Source organism: Schistocerca piceifrons, chromosome 7 (genome assembly GCF_021461385.2).
Source record: "Schistocerca piceifrons isolate TAMUIC-IGC-003096 chromosome 7, iqSchPice1.1, whole genome shotgun sequence".
NCBI lineage: Eukaryota > Metazoa > Arthropoda > Insecta > Orthoptera > Acrididae > Schistocerca > Schistocerca piceifrons.
Window position 1 is genome coordinate 58,784,544 of NC_060144.1, and position 17,889 is coordinate 58,802,432.

The 17,889-nt window shown below is 39.2% G+C and overlaps 1 protein-coding gene across 2 annotated transcripts in view; it reads left to right on the forward strand.

Moving 5' to 3' along the window:
- The window catches only part of LOC124709130 (serine protease HTRA2, mitochondrial), a 47,034-nt gene that overhangs the window by 2,102 nt on the left and 27,043 nt on the right, over positions 1–17,889 (forward strand). The window contains exons 2-4 of one of the 2 annotated variants that reach the window (XM_047240792.1): positions 6,123–6,257; positions 6,347–6,433; positions 14,027–14,221. In XM_047240792.1, coding sequence (XP_047096748.1) covers positions 6,123–6,257; positions 6,347–6,433; positions 14,027–14,221 — 417 coding nt within the window. The remainder of the gene's footprint in view (positions 1–6,122; positions 6,258–6,346; positions 6,434–14,026; positions 14,222–17,889) is intronic. The other variant, XM_047240791.1, reaches the window with a different exon arrangement.

Below are 17,889 nucleotides of genomic sequence, written 5' to 3' on the forward strand. Positions count from 1 at the left end.
AAGAAAACAGAAAAAAAACTGAAACAGAGAGAGAGAGAGAGAGAGCATCCATTAAGAGAATATTCTCCAACTAAAGGCTTGTTTGGTCATAATTAAAAAATTATTTAGCAGAGAAAAGACCTAAATTCTACTTTAAAGTCATTACAGTTCTGTATACAGACAAGTTGTTTATTTGAAATGTAAATGTTATTTAACTGTGTTTCTTATATGGCAAGAAGGGTTAAAACACAGTATTAATCAAATAAATTCTTGTGGCGGTAAATAATGCCATCACTAAATATAACGGCTCTTTTTATTTTCTGTGAGGCTAACTATGTAACATTTCATATGTTAATTATATATAGTTCTGTTGGGTCTAGTGTAGCAGGGGATACAACCCGTCGGCTTTGGACAATGACGTCACAAGTCGCCAGAGAGCAGTTTACCATTTTCGCTTTTGCTGTTATGTTTCAGTTTCGTTTTTTTACTGATTGCTTAATAAAGTGGATCTGTTTATTCTATCTCGTGAGATTTTTTTTAAAAAGCCAAAAAACACTTATCAGCCACTGAAGGGAGCTACAACACTAAGAAGAATCGCTTCTCGATTGGCCACTTGTGACGTCATTGTCCAAAGCCGACGGGTTGTATCCCCTGCTACACTAGTCCCGTTCTGTTTTATTGGGCTTTGTGGCTGTTTTGTAATGGGCTTTCCAAAAAAGTGCATGATCTACGTTGGGTCTGGTTAAATTACAACCACCCTGGTTGAGAGTGTACGTAAACAATCCTGTGATGAAATGCACTGCTGCGCAGTGGATCTTGTGTGTCTCTTCCACTAAACCTGACCAGACTGATGAACAATACTCAGGACACAGTTGGACAAGTGTTTTGTAAGCCATTTCTTTTCTTGATAGATTGCATTTCTTTAATATACTACTAACAAAACTATGTCCGAAATCTGCTTTTACTGCTATTTGTTTAATGTGGTCATTCTGCTTTAGATCACTCTGGGTGGTTATTCCTAGGTATTTTGCAGTTGTTGCTCTTTCCAGTGGTATGTCACCATAGTGGAAAGAAACAGCATGTATTTATGTGCAATATGCATTAGGGAAGCATCCAGTTCAACCTGTCTAGTTTGACCCATAATGTCATCAGTATGGCAGGAACATGTGCTTCCAGCATATACATAATGGCAACCATTTTGTCACTATGTACTCATACCAACAAATGCGAACAAAAATAGAGAGACACAAAAATGTCTGACTCCAACAATAAAATGAAACTAACAGGACAAACGTAGGTTTAGTGCAGGGACAAGCTAAATATATAGCAATACAAAACACCGCTCCACCCAAAACAGATATTACAAATTTTAAAAAAAGTCTGACCATGTGACATAATGCTGTAACAATAAAACGAGCAGGAATGATACGCTCAGCTAGTCGTATATAGCTTAAATGGAGCCCTCAATACCACAAAACCAACACATGCAACTCCAAAAAGTGTCATCAGACATTTCCATTTAAGTATATAGCTCAAATGCATCTCTCAGTATCTCTTGGCAAACCATTAATAGGAAAAACCAGAAACTTCACATAACTCATGAAACACAACCGAATCCAAAAACCCCAACAGCTCGAAAACCCAGAAACCCCCATATTCTCTAGATTAGTTAAAACAACTGAAATACCACACATATAAAAAACACTCACACAGACACACACAAAACGATGAACACTAAAGTAATCAGGCCTAACAAAAATATCAGACACATAAATTAAAGACCTTAATAACTCACTGAATACAAAGCAAACACTTCCAAATCCACGTTAAAGCACTGACTACCCAGACTCGAGTAAGCCCCTGTCACCACAGTGATAACCAAGAGCCAAGTGGCACGCAATACCACACGTTAAACTCAACACATCCACATAACCACCAGAGGATGCTATCAAATACAACAATGTGACATCTACAAACGTGGACCAACTCAAAAACACCACACCATAGTGATTTCACACATCATCACCATTATGTCCCAGCTCAAAGCAGACAACCCCAGATGCTTCCACTTATGTATGTTCATAGTCAACTGCCAATCCCTCCACCAGTAGTCACTCCTCTCCAGGACTTCTTGCATTTCGCTACAATCTTCTGACACTGAAATAGCTCTCTAGATATCATCATCATCTGCAAATAGCCTTATGGAGCTTTTAGCATTGTCCACTGAATCGTTATTATAAATTATAATAATGGTCCTACAACTCTCCCTTGCAGTGTGCATGAAATTATATTTATAGTTGTCAATTTTGCTATTTTGTTCACTAAAAGACAGTTTAGACTATATCAAATGCCTTCCAGAAGGTAAGGAACACAGTATCAACTTGGGTACCTCCGTCTGTGGCACTCTGGATTTCGTGTACAAACAGAGTTAGCTGAGTTTCATATCTTTCGGTTTGCAGAACCCATATAGATTTTTGGAAGTGTAATATTCATCCTCCAAAACCATCATAAAGTGTATTGTGAACATGCTCCACCATTCTGCAACAGATTGATGTCAGTGGTGTAGGCCTATAATCATGATGTTTACCAGGAGACCCTTCTTGGAAATGGAAATGGCATGCTTTTTTCAAATTTATTGGGTACCTTTTTTTGCTTTACTTCAATAAAATATAGCCTAAATTAAAACCATTATCTCTGTGTCACTCATTTACTTTCTCACACAATGAATTTCAGGAGTCTACAACGTTATATTCAGGTCTATCAGTGGTTTACATCACAATTTTGTTTGTTGGATATAGCCACTTATCCATTTTGAACTTCATTTCACTATAAAGAATGTATAATTAGGAATTACTAATTTAAAAAAAAAATAAAACTATTACTAAATGTTCCGCAGGAACAACCCTAAGTGTAATTACAAATACACCTTTTCAACATTAAATTGCCAAACAAGCAAGAACCAAGGACACAGACAGTCCAGAGATTGTAGTACAAATGTAGAAATATTGTCTCAGAAGTCGAAGAGCATTATCAACTTGCACTGCAAATCAGTGATACAGAAAACATGTATATAAATGTTTAAATTTTTACGACCTATTGCAGGAAAAGAGCTTACAAGCATATATTTGAGTTTATTTGTTACTGTATTGGTTTCATGATTTGGGGTTGTTCTCCGATTTAGGTCACTAAAGACTAGATATATAGTAAAAGATACTGTGTACTTTCTGATATGCCCTAGAAGCTTGGCTTAAAAAGTTCATGGCCACTGTCTCGTCTTTATCTTGAGTACATTTTCCTATGTTTTCTGTTGGGTACAAAAATCACAAGTTGTTCTTAGATGTTCAATTTGTGACCTATATTTCTTTTATAAGTATTATTTATCATTATCTGTGTTGTCAAAAGCATGTCCTTTGTCATTAATATCAGTAGCTATGGCAGATTCAATGGGATTGGTGTACCAAAACGCATTTTTGTGTTCAGAAGCTTCACCCAGTCTGACCATAGTGTACTAGGCAGTCATTGCACTTTATCTTGTTGATGCCAGAGTTGAAAAATTTGTTTGTAATAGTTGTGTTGCAGTTATCACATATTTTATTGCCAGTGGGTAAAAGCTACTCTTACATTGTATGACCTCAATCCAGTAGCAATTTTCTCTGAAATGGCAACAGAGTAGGGAATGCACACTGTTCTGGTGTGGGTATGGTTGTTGTTTTTGTTTGTCTGTTCCTTTCCTTGTGTCTTTGACATCTTGTCATATGAGAGGTTGAAAACTATTTGCAGCTGCTTTTATCTCACTGTTCTACTTTCAGTTTGAAGCATTTATTCCTCAGTGGCACCTTGTGTGCTCTGTATAATAGGGCCTGAATCTTTCACTCATTTGGAATTGCAGCAGGCTCTTGACTCATCACACAACACATCCCAAGGGCCAGATTCAGTTCATAATTAGATGTTGTTACTCAACGGCGGCTTATATTCAAAGTCTTTGGCTGTTTTTGGATAGGATGTGTTTTTCCTTTGTAATGGCGAGATAGTATTTCTCGCAACCTAAAATCAGGCAAAATCTCATATTCATCAGCAACTACTAACTGATTAGCCTCACTGACATGCTTTTCAAACAGCTAGGGAAGGTGGTAGCCTGCCAATTATGCTGGGTTGTCAAATCACAAAGCCTTTTGGTCCCCATTCACCATAGTTTCTGTGGAGAATGATCCACAATCTACCCTAGAATTGGTGCACCACTGAACTCTCCATGGTTCCAAGAGAGGAGAGTTCCATGCCAAGTGTTACGCTCTTCGTCACCACCATCAAAGGACTAGTGCCCTCTGCTGCACCGTTGATTACCTCCACACTGTTATTTCGATGAACCTTACTTTTGGTGTGGCTCTAAATTATACCCTTGGCTGAATACCAGCTCCAAGTCATCATCCAAAGTGCCTGAGCTTGGATCTTTTCCCATGGCTTCCATTTATCTCCTGAAAAAATGCTTGGCACGCATTTCTGTCATAGTACCACAGTCCATCGTGACCCAGAACTCTTACTTGGGTACCCAACATTTCAACGTTGTTTGCACAATCCTACTTTTTTTGGGACTCCTTTATGATAAAAGGCTGACATTGCTGCCCATAGTCATCAGCTAGAAGCTAGGACAGAAAACCTTAACAGTTTATGCTTCCCACACCTCTGATTGGTGCAATTACTCTATTCTATTCCATATTTACTGGGTCTTGGTTTTGTCCTAGTTGAACTATGGTTGCCATGTTTATTGCTCAGTGACAGCTTAGATTCTGAAATTATTGGACCCAGTCAATCTTTGTGGAGTAGGACTGGCCACTGGTGCCTACTGGTCTAGGCCAATAGACTGTCGCCTTACCAAAGTGGGGATCTTAACTCTTTAGTTCCAATGGTACCACCACTTGCTCACTTAGGTAGTCGCAATCTGGCAATTTCCTAATCATCCAACTTATCAAATTCTTCTTGTGTACTAGGGGCACTGATCACCTGAATTGTGCACTTGGGTCAGTTTATCGTTGTAATGTGCCTCGAGGCCATCTGCTGGAACCTCCATCTAACTCCCTTAAATTGCGATGTTTGTTTTCTCACACCTCGCCCTCGCCCCCTGACAATGCCCCCCCTCTCCCCCCCTTCCCCCCTCCCCCCTACACACACACACACACACACACACACACACACACACACACACACACACACACATACCGTGGTTAGTACCCAGACCACAGATTAGGACCAATCTAAGGCCTAAAGTTTGTCTTCCCTGTGCTGCACCTCTCTTTCCATTAGGGAGTAACGCTCTGATGATAAGTGGGTGTTGTTCCCATGTTTAGCACTTTACTATAACAGATCAGGGGTGGGACAACTGTAGGAAGGACTGCTCCTGTCACATGCAGAGGCCCAGAGGATTCTCGCCTGGCCCCACTGGGCTGATTATTTCTTTCACTTTATTTTATTATTGTTGCTCCAACTGATGTCCGTTATGTTTTTAGCGTTCTCACTTTTACTATTACAGTACTCCCTCCTATATGGCATTTTTTACTCTGTAATTGTCTTCATCCTTAATTTGGTTGATGTGTGGTCTGACGCAAGTGATGTTCACTCGCCACAGATTAGATGTCAGGGAACTCTCGTCTGTTCTCTGACCTCCGTACAAGCTCTGATGATTAGGGGTGCTGTTCCCATCTTTAACACTTGGACTATAATGGACTAACACCTCTACTTCTCTTTAAATTATTTCACAGATCTGTCATCGATATTACTTTCAGTACCTTAGTTTTACCACTCCTACATACTTTCATAATTCAGTCAATTTTCTTGCAAATATAACTAACTACAGTTAAACTATCTCATGAACAAGGAACTGATGTCCTCTCTGTTTGGTCCCTTGACCCCAGCCAGCCATCTAACCAACCTATGTATTGATTCATTGCATACAGATGTGCTCAAAAATGAGATGATGAGTGGTATTACCTTTTTAAAAAAAATCAGAATGTATGTGTTCTTACAAAGCCATTGTGTTAATCAATTATTCTTTAAAAGTATGGTAATTGCTTGCATTTGAACCAGATCTTCATTTTTAAGGAAATGAAACAGTGGTAGTATCTTACAGATCTTGTATTGTTCTTACACAGAGCTTTCTTCCTCAAAGGACTGACTTCTTCAGTGCCCCTGCAGCATCAAATGGGTCGGGTTTCATTGTTAAAGAAGATGGCCTAATCCTCACAAATGCACATGTTGTTATTAATAAACCAAACAGTACTGTGCAGGTAAGTGCTGTACAACTATAATGTGTTGTAGGCTTTGAAAGTTTGTTCATTACTTTGTTTGATTTTCAGTTAATTGTGATGTGTTACAGGTCAGACTTAAAGATGGAAAGACTTACAGAGGAGTTGTGGAAGATATTGACATAAAATCTGATCTGGCCACTGTTCGCATACCTTGTGTAAGTGAATCATAATTTTTGTGAAACTACGGGACATTAATTTCATTCACTTACACACAAATTTAATGTGTCTCAACATAATGCTTCAACAACACATTAAAAATGAAACTACAGACCGCAGTAGAGAGGTAAAATAATTACTTAATTGCTTGAAACTTTTAAACTATAGAATTCATAGTCAAAATTTGTGGCCAATACGTATCTTCTGGAGGTGAAATATCAGGGCTGCTAACAGGCCCATATAAAAATAAATGACATTTATTTTAATAAAAAGCAGTCCAGATTGGCATAAACATTTTACACTATTGCCCCTCTTTTACACTTTTCAGGGGATCAGAGGATTGTTGGTGTAAAAGGGGAGAAATCACTTTCAGAGATAGAAATCTACGTCTGTACTCTGCAAACCACCACGAGTTGCGTGGCAGAGGGTACGTCCCATTGTACCAGTTATTAGGGTTTCTTCCTGTTCCATTCACATATAGAGCGCAGGAAGAATGATTGTTTGAATGCCTCTGTGCTTGCAGTAATTGTTCTAATCTTATCCTCATGATCCCTATGTGAGCGATACATAGGGTGTTGTAGTATATCCCTAGAGAAGTCATTTAAAGCTGGTTCTTGAAACTGTATTAATAGACTTTCTCAGGATAGTTTGTCTGTTTTCAAGAGTCTGCCAGTTCAGTTCCTCCAGTATCTCTGTCAGACTCTCCCACAGATTAAGCAAACCTGTGACCATTCGTGATGCCCTTCTCTATACACTTTCAATATCCCCTGTTAGTCCTGTCTGCTAAGGGTTCAAACATTTGAGCAATATTGTAGAACTAGTCGTATGAACAATAGGTAAGCAATCTCTTTTGTGTACTGATTGCACTAACCCAGTATTTGACCAATAAACCGAACTGTACCACCTGCTTTACCCACTACTGAACCTATGTGATCATTCCATTTCATATCCCTACAAAGCGGTACACGCTGTTTTCCTGTGTTACTATTTTCTAATGCATTACTTTACTCAGGTGTTACACCCAGGTATTTTGTACAAGTTGGATGGTTCCAACAGTGACTGATTGATATTATAGTCATAGGATACTATGTTTTTTTCCTTTTATGAAGCGCAAAATTTTACATTTCTGAACATTTAGTGCAAGTAGCCAATTTCTGCACCATGTTGAAATCTTATCAAGATCTGACTGAATATTTATGCAGCTTCTCTCAGATAGTACTTCATTATAGATAACTGCATCATATGCAAAAAGGCTGATTGTACCATTAATATTGTCTGCAAGGTCATAATTATACAACATGAATAGCAAGGATCCCAGCATACTTTCCTGGAGCACACCCTTAGTAACTTCTACATCCCATATGGTCATACTTTTGACAATAAATGTAGGTGCAGTACTGAGTCAAATCCTTTTCAGAAACCAAGAAACAATGCATCTACCTGGTTGGCTTGATCTAAAGCTTTCAGTATATGTCAAGTGAGAGAAGTGCTTGTTGGGTTTCACATGATCGATGTTTCCGAAATCCGTGTTGCTTTGCATTGAGGGGGTTATTGCGTTAAAGATACTGGCATTATGTTTGAGCTCAGAATATGTTCTAAGGTTGTACAACAAATCGATGTCAAGGGTATTGGGCAGTAGTTTTGTGGATCACTTCTGCTATCCATTTTTTGTAGACAAGTGTGACCTGCACCTTTTTCCAAGAACTGGGCACATTTTTTTAGAGATTTACGATAGAGTATAGTTAGAAGAGGGGTTATCTCAGCTGCAAATTCAGTATGGAATCTGACAGCGATTCCATAAGGGCAGGAGCTTTGTCAGTTTTAATGATGTCAGTTCTTTCTCAACACCACTGACATTAATACTTATTTCATTTATCTTTTCAGTGATACAAGGATTAAATTGTGGCCATTTTCCTGGGTTTTCCTTTGTAAAGGAACATTTAGAATGCTCTGGAAAAGCCAGACAAAGGCTTCCCAATGCATATTGATATATAATAGTGTGCATACGTCTTATTTCTAGTAATGACCTCAAATATCCGGTGAAAAAGTAACTGCCGATATTGCTTTGCTTATCCGCTGGCAGGTGGAATGGTACTAGTTAGTCGATGAGCCTTCCTGTGGGCTGCACCTTGTTTTTTGCTGATATTTTATAATATGGAAAACAGAGCTATGCATAATAGAAATGTTATGTCTTTTTAATAAACATTCAAATTTTAATAATAACTCAATATTTAAAATTAAATTATCACAGTTGTAACACTTATTGTTCTCTACAAAAGAAATAATTTTTGTGTAACTGTTTTGTTTGATATGCCCTCTGTAGAGTCTAGTACTGTAGGGAGCAATGGAGAGGATGTTGTTACGAGTGGCTGATATCCTCTTTCTACAACACAAATGCACATGTGGATTAATACAGTTCTTCATTTACATGAAATGGATATTTAACTTGAATAGAGTGCATGTGTTGTGGCACAAGCTCATCAGTAATAGTCCTCTTGCAGATAGTATCGGTAATCCTGCTATTACAAACTTAAGTCTCATTGCTAGACCCGCTGTAGGCACTAATATGGTCCCTATGTACTGTCTTAACCTGCAATGAACTATACCCACTCCGCAATTGAACTGACAGACGCCAGACTCAATGGGTAAGAGAGTGAGACCTCTTGGTCAGTGGCAGTGGCCTAAATACATGCCGTTGACCTCGTGTTGCTTGTTGATGTGTCTTTGGCCCCTCTTGTGATAGGCGCTCGTGATCCAGCGCTACGTCTTTGCCAACCGGTGTGCTAGCGGCAGTTTACGCCAGCACACCCTCAATCTGTTTCTCCAATTTGTAGAGTGTCTCGAGTGTATTTTCACACCCTTCTTTATATTGTCTCACCGAGCGAGGTGGCGCAGTGGTTAGCACACTGGACTCGCATTTGGGAGGACGACGGTTCAATCCTGTCCCCAGCCATCCTGATTTAGGTTTTCTGTGATTTCCCTAAATCGTTTCAGGCAAATGCCGGGATGGTTCCTTTGAAAGGGCATGGCCGATTTCCTTCCCCATCCTTCCCTAACCTGAGCTTGTGCTCCGTCTCTAATGACCTCGTTGTCGACGGGACGTTAAAAAACACTAACCTAGCCTAACCTTATATTGTCTCCTCCTTCACAGCTTTCCACAACTTAACCCTTCTAATACCGAGTATTTTTTGTTACACCGAGTACCATTGGGGTCTTTAGTAACCCCAACGGAATTTATTTTTTCTTAAGGATAGTTTTAATAATGGTAGAATAAAATCACATTCCTTCTTTTTTCCGCAATCTAAATCATGATGTCAGTGACATTACATTAAATTAAAATGCCTATTTTTTAAAAATTATTTATTTCCGTATAATTTACAAACGATTCTCATGAAACTATAGACAGTTTTGATTAAATTCCGAATTGACATTTATGATGCATTACACTTACAGCAATAAATTGCAGAGTGGTTTTTACACACAGAACGTCCACATTTTGAACATTTATCGCTGAATTTTCTACCCTCAGTATTTTACAAAACGGACACCTTCCTCTTTTGTTGTCTGTACGTTGATGGCAGTTCTGGGGAAATACTTTTGTCTGGCTTTCTTCCGACGAGCTGCTTTCCTAATTCTATGAGAAATTCCCGCCTCTTTTAGTTGGTCCTTTCTGCCCAGTCTGGTGTAAGATGTAGCCAATGATAAATGTGCATTCAGTGCACTGATATCAATCATGTTGTAAAATAATATCATTGGCCACCTTCTGCTCATCCTCTTTGTAGTGTACGTTCTAACCAGCTTGTCCATAGTATCTACTCCTGATTTTGTTTTATTATAATCCAGAATCATTACTGGCTTGCATTCTTCACGATCTTCCACTTCCTTCCTTGAGTAAAGTTACAACTTTTCCCTTTTTCGGACAATATGAAACAATTGAAGCATGCTCTTGGAATTCAAAAATAGATGATTATTTGACTCGACCTTTGGTCTGAGTGAAACCTTGTGGTAGTTCTCCTTTATTTTTTCTAATTGTTGCTAAGAGTGTGAGATTGATTTTCAGTTCTCTCGCCAAACTAAGGCTAGTGAAAAAATTGTCAGTTTTTACATTTCTGCCACTGTTTTCTAAGCGTTTCACCATATCTAAAGTAACTCTCTTGCCTTGGCCAACTTCACGAGATTCATTTTCTTGTCGACCAGCGTAAACTTGGAGACTGAGAATGTAAGACGTTGCACTATCACACGCAGCCCATAATTTCAACCCAGATTTTCCTGGTTTTGAAGGAATATATTGCCGAAATGGACATCTACCATGAAATGCCAAAAGTTGTTCATAAATTGTTACGTTGCTGTAAGGAACATATGCTTCTTGAAATGTGTCTACCCACATTTCAAATATTTCTCTAATGGGAGCCAGCTTGTCAGGAGCACTGTTGTGACGTCTCACATCTGCGTCATCAAATCGGATGAACCTTGAAATTTTGCCTAAAGCGATTTCCAGCAATTGTTTCACAAAAAATGGGTCTACCATCCTCTTTGTTCCACAGATGTGTAACTGCTTCATTGTGGGCCTTGTAAGCACCAACTAGGATCAAGACACCGATAAAGCACTTCAGTTCAATGGCATCTACTGGTTTCCATTTACCACTGTAAACAAGACTACCCTCTTTGTTAGTCCACTTTAGAAATACATCAACAATGTTTCTCCTAAGAAACAACTGAAAAGCTGATTCTATGGAGTCTACATTTTTCACTGCGAATTTTGTTGGACCTGGCTTTACTCGCATTACGTTCTATCTCTCTTCTCTTCCAAAAGCTCTTCCAACTCAAGTTTGTGCCACAATTCTTCTTTGTTTTTAGACCTACACAAAATAAAAAATAAAAAAAATAATACACAGGGTATATCTTGGCGCTAGACCCTGACGCACATTTACAAAAATACTATGTGTACTTACATATAACAGTCAGAAATATGTGTTACTTCCTGTTCGGGCTGGACATCTGCGCTGTCCAAATCTTCTTCTGAACACCTGTCTGATTGAGGAATAATCTAGTCTAAGATGTCAGTTTCTCCATTGCTGCATGAAACATCAGAAACTATATCGCTGATATCACTATTTGATTCTCCAGATAGAGGATTATCCTGCAGTAATATTTCAAGCACTTCGTCTTCGGAAAGGTGACGAGACATTTTCCACTCAATGCAACACACACAGTAGTAGTATCCTCTTGTATGGAACAAATAACTGTCGGCTTATAAAGTATTGGCAACAATCACACGTTACAGCAGTATTTACAAGGATAAAACAAAGGAAATACAGCAACAGTTACGGATTCAAGGCAGCATTATTGGGTAATAATACCGCAAGAGAGAAATGGGGTCGCATTTAACCCCAATGGTATTCAGTGGTTCTCTCTTGATTTTTCGGCAAAACAAAAAATTTTCAAAAAGTTATATTAATATATTACGAACCCATTACTTAATTCAGGAAAAGTCCGAATATTTCATAATTTTTAGGAATAGGAAATTAGGTATGTTTTACATAAATACACGGCCTGGGTTCATTATAGACCCCACGGTATTAGGAGGGTTAAGGGATGAATTGCAGAGCTCTCAGTACTGAAATCCTGCTAGATGGGAGATCCCTCCCAGAGTCCGTTTTGTACAAAAGCCTTTGAACAAGGTTCTTCTATAAAATGACTTGAAGGAGTGTATAATTCTCAAATTCATGAGCTGGAGTTTGCTTGTGCTGTTGGCCAGGAAAAATTATAACTGCATTTTGTAAGATCATATCAGTAGGATGTGCACGACAGTGATCAACAAAAAGAAGTATTTTGAGGTCATCCAAGCTTCTTGATTGGTGTCATACGAAGTTGGAAGTGAACATGTATTTATAAAAAATGGGATTTTTTTTTTTTTTTTTTTTTTCCCCCCGTTGTATAAAGGGCTGGATCTACTCACAGCCCACAGCCATCAGCATTAGCTCCCATCATCACTGCTAATTTACTTTGTTTACCAACATGGCATTTACTACCTTTGACTGTTTAGTTTTGCAACACATTTAAGAAAGTGCAGTTTCTTCATGTTAAATAAGTTTTTGGCTTCATATTTTGCAGTTACAGTCTGTAATTTTCGATTTATCCACTGCTGCACAGTCTCACTGTGTATAATCTCAGACAGTTCTATCAGGGATTTTATGTCTTCTTCTAAACCTGTCAGTCCAGCCATTGGAGACATTGATATTCTCCGTCTCAAGAATGTTGGCCACTTCAGGTGCTTTCTCCCTTTAAAGCACACCCTCAACAGGAATACCTGCTGTCCTTGGCATCTCAGTGCTTGGCTCACTTTCTGTAGCACTAGATACTATTTACTTTCTTCTTTTTTTATATAAAAAAAAACTGAATTCAGCTTTTATACTGAAAGTTGCAATTCATATGCAAGTTTTATTCGTGTTCCATGGAAGGAATCCATTTTCTCCAAAATCTGGACCTTCTCTTCCATATTAAAAAAATTTTCTTTTTTTTTCTCTCCATTAGTCAGAAAGTACTGATAGCAAAACAGTAAAAATACTGGAGCACATGAAGATTAATAAGAAAACAGTCCAAGAAACAAAGGAGATCAGGGCAAATGACTTGGCCTCTCAACTCAGGTACAGAAAGCCTAGCAAAAAAGAAAACAAAAACTTTACAGATAAACTAATAAATTACCAGTAAAAACGTTTTAACACTTCAAAAGCAAATACGATGAAACAAGAAACTTCACTGCCAAAAATGCTGCAGGTTTGCATGGTTATTAGCTCATGCTATGACTTTACCTGAGAACAGTGCAGGGGGCATGGCATATTTATGATACCGCCAAACCATAAACTAAGCTTCAGTTAAAATACATGGCACCTGAGCTTTGTCTTTAATTTGAATACAAAGTTTATACACTTGAGAGAAAAGATATGTTTCGGTAAAATACGTCTAAAAATAAATTTTGTTATCTAACAATGATGTACAATACCAGTAGTATTGTTTGATGTATGTTCAAGTTGATACCATTATACAAAAATAACATTTGATTAAATTAACTTGTCAAGTATTCATTCGATATTTCAGCTCAAAGGCTATGCCTTCCCCAGTCTTCAAGAGTTATACGTAGTTCAAACTACATGTTATAAATAGAGTACTCTTACAGAGCCTGCATGAAAATCAAAAGATGGATTTTATTTGGTATTTTCAAGTCGAGCTGCTAGGTGTGGTGTAAACAGCAGGAAATACAATATTTCAGAAACATAAAATTGAGATTTTCAATACGTTGCAAACATCTGAAATTTGACATGATCGGAAAAAAATGCGTAAATGACAGCAAAATGTAAAATGCAGGAACATCAAAGTGGGATAATACCCTCTTTTTTTTTTACAGGTCCAATGTATAAGACTTATCTTCAGACTAGAACTCATTGATACCTGTCACAAACTTGACTTCTTTGTGTGAAATGTTTGTACAAATTATAGTGCAGGACTTCACTATCATGTTGTTAATGAACTTAGAAGTTTTTTTAACTAGCTTAATTGTTCATTGGCACTTAACAAAGCTTGTTATTTTCCAGAAAAATTTACCAGTGATGCGACTTGGGTCTTCTCGAGAACTGAGACCAGGTGAATGGGTAGTGGCAATTGGTAGCCCTTTGTCTCTTTCCAACACTATCACTGCAGGTGTGATTTCATCAGTGAACAGGCCTTCAGAGGAACTGGGTCTCAGAGGTCGTGACATGGAATACATACAAACAGATGCTGCAATAACAGTAAGCTATTTTACAATTACCAATTTGCCTGTTTTCACGGGGGCCCTGAATTCAAACATCAGTGTGCACGTTTTGGATGGAAGAATGCATGAAACACGTGTAGCTTTTATTTTCCCAAAATTGCAGAGCAGTATCAAGGCTATAAAATATTGTCAATTCACATTAGAACACAGATCTGCAAAATGGAAGACTGCCACCTATGTTGGATGCATTTTGCTTAGTGGAAACGAGGCATCATGGCTACTTGCACAGCAGCAGTGGTATGGTGCATGTGCAGGTCATAGTAATGGACATCACTACACAGTTTATTGACCTGCTGAAGTGGCCCAGTATGCTGCTGTTTGTGCCATTGTGGAACCTCGTGGAGTCGTCGTCTTCATCGTGGCGGCATTGCCTGTAGAGCTGGTGATGCTTCACGCTCTTGCCCAGCTAAAACTTGCACTGGAGGCTGCATTGTGTTGCCAGTGCCACTGTGTGAGCCAACAGAGGTATTGTGTCTGGGCATAGGGTGAACTGAGCTTTAAAATCTGAGATGCATACACCATGTCTGCTGTAAATCTTGGCATTAACTGCAATGTATGCGGTTTGGTACAGTGGTTAATGTAGCTATCTGGAATGCTGCTGCTTGCCAGTTCAAACCCGGCCACAGGCAGCTACTCGTTATTTCTTATTTATCATTTCTGGAAAGTTCTCAAAATTTCTTATGTTTGTAGTGTTTGTTTATTGTAGAACATTCGACGTTTATATAAATAGTAGCACCCTCCACCCAGGAGTTCAGTCCAGTTCTGGCTGTCATTGATGTTTTTAATAAATATGCTTTCAGTGCTCAGTGTTGTACTCCATTGACGATTCTATTTCTGTTCTTGGACTTGAGAGTGGTTACAACATGACATTTTTTGGTAGAGACACCTGGTAGTATGAGTACATTCCGAGATAACACCACAAATGTGACAAGGAGTCAAAAAATAAAATCTGTGACTGCTCATATGTTCCCTGGTCAGTACACATTCCATTGTCATTCAGTAGGTGGCCTAAAAATTATTTCTTGGGTACAAAGAGAGACTTAATCAGATTCAGGTGCAGACCTGTAGTCAGAACACACTTCAACAAGGTTGTCAGCTTGCTTAGATATTCTTCAAATGTCTTCAAAAAATGACGTCATCAAAATAGCCAAGGCCATTTATGGTACTGAAGCAGGTTGTCCACCATACATTTGAAGATGGCTGGAGTGCTACACAGACCAAGCGGCATAACTTCAGATTCATAGAGGCCTTCAGTAGTTACGAAGGAAGTCTCTTACCCTGCAGCCTCATCAACCTCACTTTCCCAGTAGCCTGTCTATATGTCCATAATTAAGAAATACTTTGTTTCTTTCAAACAGTCTGTAAGGTGTCACCAATGTGTGGCAATGGGTAGACATCTTTTTTGTGATTTTTATTCAGTTGTCAGTAGTTTACACAAAAAAGTCATGTGACATCTTTCTTAAAAATCTTCTACACTTCCTCCTGAATTATGTCATTCAGCTGGCAACACCCTATACAAGTCCTAGCGAATTGTTGGATGATTCCATTGTTGATATGTTTTACCATCGGCTGCGTGGGCAGTGTTTTCTCCACCCTGGATTTGAAAGCATCAAATGTTGGTGCAGTACAGCTAACACTCACTAACGTTGTTCCTCAGTCAGGCGTCATCATTTGGCATTTCGACAGTTTCCTCCCCTGCAATGTCGGTAATGATAGTGTGCATGATTCATCAACAACATCGCGTAGTGCCCTGTACGGGACTGGTTCAGCTAGTCCTATGCACATAGTTAGGGATGAGTTGTAGCTGCTCATGACAATAAGTAATCCAGAGCCCCCCCCCTTGATCACCCACAAAATATGATTGTTGTTGGCTTGTGGATTTATTTTGTGCTCCTGAGTAACTTTTTGCAATTAACAAAAGCTTCACAGTTTACCTTAGTGTATCAGTTGGCAATTGGAACTTGTCTCATTGGTTATAGCCAGCTAACAACAGTCCAGAGCGGTCTTTTTTATGGGTGCTTGTCATAACAGCTTCGTCAGTTGGAACTCTCGTCTCCCACGACCTATGACTGCTTGCAAGGCCTGCAAGGAGACCCATCTGTGAATAACATCATGACAACAGTCTGCCAAAACTACAAATTTGAAGGGCTGCATTCTGTCATCGATAATTATTCTTACAATACATGTTCGTATCTGCTGGACGTGTTTGCCATTTACGACTTTCAGCACAAGTGCTTTTGTGTAATGCAGTAGTCTTCTTTATTGATGACGATAAGCATTTGGCATCACAAAAAAGGAAGCCCATGAGTTGATTAGTGCCTGGACAGGTTGGCCATTGATGACAATGTCAGTGAAATTTCCCGTCAGCATGGTGAGTGTCGTCCATATCGTCCGCAGCTGTTTGCCTAGCTCAATTTTCATGAATTCAGTGGCTAAGCAAGTGTCTTGTAACTCTGCATGGCGACAGGGAATGGCTATGTCGTGTTGAAATGCGACCTCATTTGGGTAAGGTGATGGGCTTCATCCTGCAGGTTGTACTGCCTTCAGTTCGTAAAGGATTTCTGAACTGAAGCACGTCTGATGCAAGAACTACTGTGAGCCAACACCAAAGTTTTCAGGAATAGATTGCAAGAAAGATCTTTCCTTATCTTAAACAAGGCACTAACACCTTCTCTAGTTGTAGCATATTGTGACGAGAAAGCCAAGGCAGAGCTTAACGCTATTGCTGGCAGCTATAGTATATGTGCAGTTCCAGAACAAATTCAGGAAGGTGCTGAAAAGGCAGTAGCTTTTGCTTTTAGATGAACTGCACTACAAGTGAGGAGGAGTGCCCTGCAGCTTTCTGGGTCATCAAAAAGTTCCAGCTGCATGTATTTGGCAGAACATTCTCCATTGTGTGGACACCATTCCCTATGCTGGCCAACTAGCTTGAACAATCCTTCAGTTTGACTGGCGAGATGGTGACTGAGGCTTCAGGAGAATGTCGTCACAGAGGTATACAAAAGCGGATGCGGACACAAGAACACTTGAATGCCTGTCAAGGAATCCTTTATCAGATCACAGCGGCATGGATGAAATCTCAGTCATCAGTGCACTAAATCACACAACTGCTGAACACAGGGAAGATGGAGCACCATTAAAAACCATAGCAGCCCCTGAAGGAGTAGGAGCTGCTGCAAGGAGAATTCCAGTTAATCAATGAACTTTGTATAACAGCACCTATGAACCAGTAAGATGCAAATAGTTGCTCAGCATCCAAGCTCAGCTACAGCATTCACATCGTTTTTCCTGCTCTATGGTCGTCAGACCAAAACGACGGTGGATACACTGTTCCTGTTTCAACTACATGATATTCATGATAGCTGTGTGAAACATCTTATCCCCGGGACCGAAGAAGCAATGCAGCTGGTTCACATACAGACCCTGGACCCCCAGGAGAAAGACGGAGCACTATAACTCCATACACCAGCCATTGAGATATTGCCCTGGGGATGTGGTCTGGATTTTCACGCTTGTGCGGAAAGTGGGATTATTGGAAAAGTTATTAAAATGGCACTTTGTCGGATCGTACCCTTTGTTGCTTTTCAGGCGTAACATACAAAGTTGAGTATTGTGATCCTTCATCAAGGAGACCAAAGAACAGGG